A 9,702-nucleotide genomic window follows, 5' to 3' on the forward strand; every position below is an offset into this window, starting at 1 on the left:
AGAAAGATGTTTTTCTGTCTTCTTAATCTGAAACATACATACCTGTTAAATTCAGAGCACAAAATCTGTAATAAAATGTCAAAATTCTAGATTACCTTAAAGATCTCCGCAGTTTTATTTGGCACATCACTCCTACTTATAGCATAATGATTTTATTGAAGAATATCCTCTTGAGAATCAACTAAAATAAAAAAAAATAGAATGGTTATTAAAAAAAGAGTTTTTTTATCACAAAAGATTAAAATTCATTTATCTTTCATCATACATCTAAATATTATGATAAATAAAAATGTTCCTTATCTATTTCACTTTACACACCTCTCTTTTGCTTGGGCTTTATTTTACTGTAAGAATCGGCATCAAACTCTGATTTGTGTTTTCTAACATTTCATATTAAAAATCCTTTGTCACATTTAAACGCTCCCTGTAAAAATATCTCATGGTCTCAAAATACGATTCATATTTTATTGTAGTAGCATCTTAATACTAAAAGACAAAAAATACAACTTTTGATTCTGAGATTCTGACACATTTACAGTCTCTTGCAAAAGTATTCATACCCTTTAAACTTTGGTGTATGGAAATACACTTTTTTTGTCCATTAAACATTATATCTGGTAGAGAAAGAACACCTCTACCAAGGACTCACATTTATTTGTTGTTTGAACATAGTTCTTAAGTACTAATTTCATTCTGAATACATCTTTGATAGTTTAGTCAGATAAGGCCAAAGTGTTATCAGATTAGATGCTCCATGTGGGTGTGATGTGCCACAAAGTAAAGATATATTAGAAGCACCTCCTGCCTACTGTTAAATGTGACGGCGGATCTTTTTTCTCCTCCAGAGAGTTGGGGAATCTCTTGACATCCTTCACGCTTTAAAACATAAACTCAAGAAAATATCTAGTGGACTCTATCAGAAAGTTGAAAAAAAGGTCAGCAAACGATCTTTAAGCAGAGTTATGATTCAAAATTAAAATTGCTTTTGCCTATAAAACTCAAAATACAGGGTAGACAATACCAAAAAAGTAATTGAGACACTATTGCTGGAAAGGATGATAATAGTGTTGATTATGATTAAGGCACATTTTTCTCTCCTTTCTTTTATTACCATTAACAATCCCCACCATTCTCTGCTAGCTTTAGCATCTCAGCCACTAGAGCCATAGATCCAGTGTTGCCTATAAGGTGAATTAGAGTTCATCCTACTGTTCAATTATTTTGAGCGTGAACTCATAATATCCGTCATATGTTACCAAAAATAATACATTAATCAGTCATTTGCAGTTGTTATGGTTTTATTTCAGACCTCAGATCTAAATACTACAGAAAACCTGATGGGTGAAGAGAATATATGAAAGAAGGTTTGGACATAATTTGGTAGAACATAAGAAAAAATGTGAAGGATGAGAAATTATTATTCTGTGTTTATTGCAGGTTTATAAAATGGCAAGCAATGATTTGGGATTTTTAAATGTTAATTTCTGAACCCGGTTATTCCACATTGTTAAATGTTTTACACTGTGTAGACTAACCTTGTACTAGAAGTTTATTGTAGTAATAATGCATTTATACACTACTTCATGTCTTTAAAATATATATATTTCTGGTCTTCAATATATAAACATTCAGGAATCTATATATCAAGTACGTCATATTTAATAAAATATGTATGTTATTGAAAATCCTAATTATTTCAGTGACTTTTGACAAATTGACACTAAGAAAAAGCTTTTAAGATTTGAATACTCCATCAGACGAATAAAAAACATTTGAGATACTAGAATGTGGACTTATAGTATACTGAAAGTTGTTTTCTAAACTTATTTGCAATCTAACAATCAGAATTAATATTCTTATTTAGACTGAGGGATGGGTAGGTACATTTCCACAGGTAGAATTTTTGTTATCATTTTTTTAATATTAATTCTATTTATAGGCTCCTTTTTGACACTCAATGGCACTTTATATCATCAATATATAAAAACAGACAAAATAAGAAGATAAATAGGAATATAACATGTAATTTTAAATAATAATTGCAGTACTGGTCAAAGGGATTAAACTAGTTTAACAGATCAGTTTGGAATTTGAATCGAAAAAGTGAATGGATTGAAGATGAGTTTGTGTTACAAAGGTCATTGAGTTCCACAGCAGGAGTGACCTAATCCTCGGCTCTCCATGGCAACAAGACATGCAAAGCTACGACGTGAGCTCAAGTGGTAAGTCACCCGTCCTGGTGACCGTTTGCTAGGGCATAGCTTGGAATCCTGAGGGTTCTGAGTTCGAGTCCCACTCCGACGAACTGCCACGCTGAGCAAAGACCTTTAACCCACACAATGCTCCCTGGGCCCTGCACAATGTCAACCCACTGCTCCCCAAGGGGATGGGTTAAATGCAGAGAGTTCATTTCGTTGCTCTGTACTGACAGTGTAATGACAATAAAAAGCTGGGGGGAAGACAGTAAGATGTAGCAATGTGAAGGGGGTCAGAAAGTTATGGAGCAGCAAGGCTGTGGCTTAGTTTTGGACTAGTTGTAATTTATGAAGGATTTTTGGAAGGACAAAAATAATAGAGTTCCAAAAATTCAAACAAGAAGTGAATAGATTGTGAAAAAGAACACAAGTGGAAGGAGAAGTGATAAAAGGATGGAGATAACTGAAGATACAAAGGAAGAAAAGGCCAGTCACACCTGAGTGGAAGGAGACATTTTTTTTTTTTTTTTATTGGAAAGCCATTTAAGAAAAACTTTTAAGAACAGCTCTGAAGGGACAGAGCTGTTCTTCTAAGCTTCCTATTGTCGGTCTTCTGACCCTGTTGTCCTCACTCTTTTACATGATCTGTTAAGCATTGGTCTGAAATGCTTTTTGTGTTGGAAAAAAAACTGATTTGGAAATGTGTTTTTTCTGTCCAAATGTGTTATTTTGTAATCCTTTATAATACTCTAAAGACAGTATTATTTACGCTTACATCCTTTTCACTAATTAAATAGCTACAAATTTCCACTCAAAAAAGTGTTTTACTCTTTTTTGGTAAATTTTGGATGGCTGCTTTTTGCCTGAGTAAAGTTACATTAAAGTAGCGCCGCTTGATTTTTGGCTACTCTACTCACCTCTGGAATCAGTGTTGTTGGGTATATTAGAAAATCTTCAAGACAACTACTATTAACATTTAATAAAAAGTTTATATGATAACAAATAAAAAGATTATTTTAAATTATTTTAAATAAATGTGCATATTAATATTACTATATTAGCATATAAATGTGGCAGTGGAAGAAACATCCACAAAATTGTTATCTAAAATGAAGGAATTCCTAAATGAAAAGGCTTTGTATATTTTGTACAATTCACTGATTGTACCATATTTGAACTCTTGTGTGGAGGTGTGGTTGAAAGGTAACTGAACACATTTAAAATCAGTAAGCTTTTTTTAAAAGAAGACAGCAGTAATAACTATAAGTGGAGGATACAGATCTCATGCAAATCCATTACAGTTAAACAGATTTAAACTTATTTCATTAATAGAGTATGTTTTAAATGTGTGTATATGACACGTAAAAAATCATATCAAACCATATTCAAAATATATTTTGAAAAAGAGAAAGTTAATTCAACTTAAAAGTAATATGTATTTCTAACAAAGGTGATGATTATTTCAGAGTCTAAACTCTAACTTAGTGAACTAATCTATTATTGTTGTATGCATGTAATAAATATTGTGGGTTATTCTTTACAGTCGTGGAATGTCCTCGAGTTAATTAAGTAATATAATTAAGTAATATTTTTTTAACGGGGATTTTACCCTTTCTTTGTAAATATGGTTTTACTTCTTTCTGCTCCTTTTCATTCGCGGTTTTGGCTGTTACATCAATGCGTTGTGTTTTATTGAATTAAACTGAATACACTAAACAAAACATTAATTTCTTGCCACCAAAGAGCAACGTACGGTGAAAAAAATGAAAGGCGATTATGTTTTTGACACGATCCGTAGTAACCCGGTAGTTGTAAACTACTTCAAGCGCGTACGAATTAACCCGGAAGTGACTCTGAGCACGCGAGCCTGGCTGAATCGTTGCCGTTACGGAGGTTCTGGTGAAGAAAAGCTCTGTAAATATTAGGAAAATCGACTTTATAATACACCAGTCATGTAAGTAAAACGTGTGATAGATACCTCCAGTGTAGCGCTTTAGTTTTTCTCTTTCACGCTCTTTGCTACGAATTCTCACCTCTTACCTCTGATGCTAATAGCATTAGCTTAGCCTTTTCGGCAAAGAGGCTAGTTAGCTCCAGCTCATATGTAATCGTTTTATAACTCTGTGCAGTGATGTTGGTCTTAAAAGAGTCAGTTTTTATGCTGTTAAACTAACAAATATTTATCCAACGATGTACATATGTGTACCTTAAACATTAAGAGAGATTGTCTTAAAAACAGCAACGGATAGCATTATCCATTGAAACAAAAGCTTATTTTCTCTATGTCCTGTTCTGCAGTAAAAGCAAGTTAATACCTTGAACAAAATATATATAGATAGACAGATATATTTGGCAAATCTATCATTTCAGTATCTCTGTACACAATGTGTATATTTATAAATAACAACCTTGCAATAACTGTTAGCTAAATGGATCTATTTTAGTACCAAGAATTCAGGCTGTTTTCCCCTGAATTAAATTCGGTGACTCTGGTTGTTGAATGAAGACAAATCATTTTAGGTAAAGTTGTCTTTTTATCATCTCATTAGGAAGCGTTTACAAGTTAGGTTTAAGTTGTTTTAATGTCAAAAGCACACAGCAATCAGAAGCTGCATTAGATTAAAAAAATGGAAATACTGGAATTACATTTTTTTTTTTTATTTAATTATTTAGATCTGAGGTTTATGTCTGATATGAGCTAGGGCTGGGCAATTAATCGCATTTGCAATATAATTGCAACTTAAGAAAAACCAATTTACAAATCTGAGGCACTCAATTTTGGTCATATTACATTTATTTAAACTTATTTAAGTAGCTAAATTTCTTATTCCAGCCCTTTAGGTGGCAGTAATATGGTTAAAGTAGGTTTGCAACCACAGATAGAAGAGAGAAAGATGCAGCTAGCTCACAGATTCATCCCTGCAAGTAGAATTTAGCACTTTTTTACACAAAGGTTGCAGTAAAGTCCAGAAAAAATGGGCTTTGGAATGAATAATAATGAAAAATCCTAAACCCTTTATTGAAACATTTATTTGATTGTGGTTAGTCCAAAGGCAAATCAAATAACATTGGAATATTGTTTTATAATAATTACAATTTTCCTGTTTGGCAAAATAGTTCAGCCCTAATATTAACACAGCTTATTGGTGTATTTATTACGAGTTATATTTTAATCACAATGTTCAGTTTTATTTTACTGACATATATTTTCACAAGAATTCATTCGTCTTCAAATTAAACACAGTTTTGCTGGATAAAAGGTCTTTAAAGGTAATTTTTAACATATATGTATCTATATAGATATATATATATAGAGAGAGAGAGAAAGATATGTTGTTTTATTATTAAATTTCAGAAGTAGAGTGAAACACTTTTTGTTGAGATTGTTTGAGATTGCTATATTTGTTGAGAGCCAGTCAAACTTTGTATATATTTTTTTTATGACAGCTGTGGACATGCTGATAAAAACACAACTACTTGAAGTTTGTTCCATTTTTCCCCAGAGATGAACATTTCCAATTTCAAATTATATCTAGAATGTCCCTTAAAGCCAGAAAATGAATCAGAAATTTGGTGCAACAGCACCGAACCAAGATAAATGTGCCCCTCATCAACGGGAGTGAAATGTTCCTACTTTAACTGTTAATAGCATTTCTTTATAATGCATTTAGCTTCAGTTACTTGTAATTATTCATAAGATGATATTTTTCAGTGCTGTTTGTGCAGCACTTAACAGTGTTTTTATCATTGTTGTTGTCGTTACAGCTGTGGAGAATACAAGGCTCCACTAGCAGGAAATCTAAAGGCTTCACAGTGTTTAGCAAATTATTCCGTATCAAATAGTACCTGATAGGACTGTTTGAAATAATAGTTTTCTTTTATATTTCAACTGTATGGAAGGCTTAGAATTTCAACATATTACACATCTATTCATCTTGCTGTCAAGTCTCACTTCAATGGATACCAAAGCTAACACAAATGTTAAAAGTTAAAGAGAGATGGAGGCATGGAATGACAGATGAAAAAATTGTGTGGAGTCAGTAGGAGAAGTTTGAAGAGTGTAGATTTATCCTTTTTATTCCTTTTTTTTTTATTGTTTTTCTTTTCCTAATATTTTCAGTGAGTACTTCATAGTGGTCAGTTCAGATTACTGTAAAAATTGCTATCTTTTACAGAGTACATGGAATGATATCAAAGTATTTTAGGTTATAAAATCATAAGGGTTCATTTTTTGTTTTTCATTTTCAGTTTTATACATTTCTGCCATATCAACATTAAAGCAATTCTTCCGAGTTAGTCTGTAATAACAGCTACTGTGTGCTGTCTTTTCCAGGAGTCTGTTGACGAAACCCAAATCGGAGATGACCCCCGAGGAGCTCCAGAAACGTGAGGAGGAAGAGTTTAACACTGGGCCGCTGTCAGTGCTCACCCAGTCGGTGAAGAACAACACTCAGGTCCTCATCAACTGTCGAAACAACAAGAAGCTGCTTGGAAGAGTCAAAGCTTTTGACAGGTACTCGCTGAGTCACAAAACAGGCTTTGGGGTATAAACTGTGTCTGCTTGAAAAAAAGTGTTTTAAGGATTGTGCAAGATCTGCAGACCTTTAGGGATAAAGGTGAAAAATCTGATGAAGATCAAATCATTTAAAAAAAAATCTCCAATATCTCAATATAAGTTTGTCTATAATTACAGCATTTGTCACTGATATTTATATAGTTTTATGTTTGTTTGTTTTTTGTCAGCATACATTTCTAAAATGTCTTATGTTGGAGTTTTTGTTTGTTTTTTTAAAAGGGGCAAAATATTTATCAGAAGTTTGTGTGGGCTTTCCTGTGAGGTAGAGAGGGTGGCTGAGATGCTCTGGGTCCTTGTTGTGACTTGTCATCTATCGCCTGGGGATCCGTGTCAGCTAGGTGTCGCATTTTAAAACTGTCCCATCTGAATACTCGTTCCTGGAAAGAAGTACTTCCCACCTAGAGGCATAGTGGGACACGTCAAAATTTTGGTTTGCTCTACTCCGTCTGCCTCCAGTCGACACAGACGTCCATAGACAAATGTGGGAGCCTTATCGCAGGTTTAAATTCTTATTAGTGTATTAGTCCAGCTTGTCTGCAGCTGGCTGATTTATCTAATGCTGCAAGGTGTTGTTAAGAAACTGTTTCCTTTGTACCAGTAGTTTGATTTCTACACTGTATTTCTGTGCTTTTCATGGCTGAAGGTGTTTCTAATCAACCAAATTAGTTTTTCTTGTAAGCAAAGAGATCATGTTTGAGCTGTCTTATGATCAGTAATGTATTGCAACAGGTGGGGGAGGGGTACTAATGAAGAAGTCCGTTTGACTTTCTCTGTCCTCTTAGCAGTTTTACTGTAGCAAGTCATGATGAAACAGTTGGTTATGTTAAATCCAGAACTTTCTGCAAACCTTCATGTACTTGATCTACCCTTAAACTCACAATTGTGTAAATTTGAGTGTGCATTTGATCTGTTTTAATTCCCTGTGAATATTCCAGAGGATATTATTTTAATGATCTGTGTCTGTACCATCCTTCTAGGCACTGTAACATGGTCCTGGAGAATGTGAAAGAGATGTGGACAGAGGTTCCAAAAAGCGGGAAGGGAAAGAAGAAGTCAAAGCCCGTCAACAAGGACCGCTACATTTCTAAAATGTTCCTCAGAGGGGACTCTGTGATCGTCGTCCTCAGAAATCCTCTTATCACAGGAAAATGAACTTTTCACAGGGTTTCTTCCAGCTGGATCACTGATAGTGTTTCTAAAAGATTTGAAGACGGGGGTTTGTTTTATTTTCATGTTTTGTTTTAATTTAGACGTTGGATTATTGTTGACATTGTTGAGATAGAAACACTGTCAAAATGTTTCCATGTTTAAGAGGTAAAGCAGAGCGGATGCTGTCTTTTTTTGGGGGGGAATTTTGTCTTTTTCATTTTGATAATAAAAAAAACTTACATAAATGCTAAAGTTGTGTCGATCTTATCATCTCCATGTTCCTCTTCATCCCTCTGGGTACTTTGAACTTGAATCTCACCTTGCTCTTTCCGACAAAGTATCACATGTAGATGTTAAAACAATAGAGGGGTGTATTTTTTTATTTTTATTTTTTTACCACTTCAGGATCCTAAGCAGCCTCACCCCTCTCTTTTTTTTTTTCTTTTTCTCTCTCCACTCTCCCCTGGCACTTCTTGGGTGTCGGGCTTGATTTCAGCCAGCACCGCTCAACATGCGACAAACTGCCGTTTAAAGGCCCGCTGCATTATTGATGAGACCAGATGTGCTGACTGTCACTTCACACCCTCATCTCTCCATTTCAGGCTGTTCCTCTGCTGCCCGGCCCCTTCTGACCACTTTGTTAATTGGCCTAATAGCTGAACAGCTAGTGTCGCTTTACTCCTCTGGCAGTTGGCGTCTAACCTCCACGCACCGCTGCTCTCAGATTCAGTGGTTGAGTGTAAATAAATAAAGCACTCCTGTATTTTAAACCTTTTAAGCATTGATTGCTCAACTGGTCTTCATGTTGCCCCTTTATTTTATTTTAATCTACAGGCCTAATTTGAGAATCCACAAACTTGAAGTTCTGCCTTTTTTTGTTGAATGTCAATCAGAATTTTGCAGATCTGTTTAAATCCTACACCACTGGGGCTCCCATGAGGTCAGCCCCTGTAGAGTGTTTGTGTATGGGCAACAAATCCTAGCTGATTTACAGCATCCAGGTGAGGCCTGCCAGAGGGAGGACTGCATCAGTAGAGCCAGTCTGAGCGCTCGCTTTAAATGCACTCGACACATTTGACTGAATGTCGGGAGTTACGCTCACGGCAAAGTCTTTGGCATTTTTGGAGATCATGTAGCAGGATCCTGGTAGCGGACAAGTTGTTGCATATGCAGCCCAAGGAAAGTTTGTTGAAGGAAACTGCAAATATAAAGCTTAATCTTTTTTTTTTTTTGTATCACAGAGGAAACCACAAAATTGTCTTTATTAATGACCAAAAAAAAAAAAACATTCATACTCTTGATAGCTAATGTGGCTTTAATTGGTTTAGTTACTTTTATAAAACCCAGATGCGACAAAATAATTTAACTTCATGGAAAAACAGCTCAGCTCTTTAGATTCATTACTTACTGCTTGGTAGTCTGAGGAGAAAAAAAACTGTCACTTTAATTTAAAATATACCTCTTTTATATTAAGTGAGCCAAACGGAGAGGTTTAAGTCTGTATACTTTGCAGATATTATGTTGGATTGTCAAAAAATCCAGTACCAGAATACTGATTTTAAATCAGACCAATTTAGTTTTAAGGTTTTTATCCTGGATCATATACACTGAAGATGTGTTTAGTATGCACGATCAGGTAGCAAGTCCAACTGGGAAACTCATAAAACTCTTGAGAGATTCTCCACCTCCTGTATGATTCCTTCACCAGATTCTGGATTTGCCCCAAGGTTATGCTCTGACGGGCCCAAACCATCTTAAATGGATCTGCAATGAGGAGGAACA

General features: G+C 34.8%; 1 protein-coding gene across 1 annotated transcript; it reads left to right on the forward strand.

Moving 5' to 3' along the window:
• Window positions 1-4,016: 4,016 nt before the first annotated feature.
• LOC107081054 (small nuclear ribonucleoprotein Sm D2) lies at window positions 4,017-8,157 on the forward strand. The gene is made up of 3 exons (XM_015369266.1): window positions 4,017-4,149; window positions 6,529-6,708; window positions 7,749-8,157. Coding segments are annotated over exons 1-3 (357 nt in total). The 5' UTR covers window positions 4,017-4,147; the 3' UTR covers window positions 7,924-8,157.
• Window positions 8,158-9,702: the final 1,545 nt, after the last annotated feature.

Source organism: Cyprinodon variegatus, unplaced genomic scaffold, assembly GCF_000732505.1.
Source record: "Cyprinodon variegatus isolate N-32 unplaced genomic scaffold, C_variegatus-1.0 Scaffold2773, whole genome shotgun sequence".
NCBI lineage: Eukaryota > Metazoa > Chordata > Actinopteri > Cyprinodontiformes > Cyprinodontidae > Cyprinodon > Cyprinodon variegatus.

What these genes read in the sequence shown, in the direction of transcription:
- LOC107081054 (XM_015369266.1), top strand. An exon ending in AGAGTCAAAGCTTTTGACAG is followed by an intron (nt 6,709 to 7,748) that starts GTACTCGCTGAG and finishes CCATCCTTCTAG; the next exon opens with GCACTGTAACATGGTCCTGG.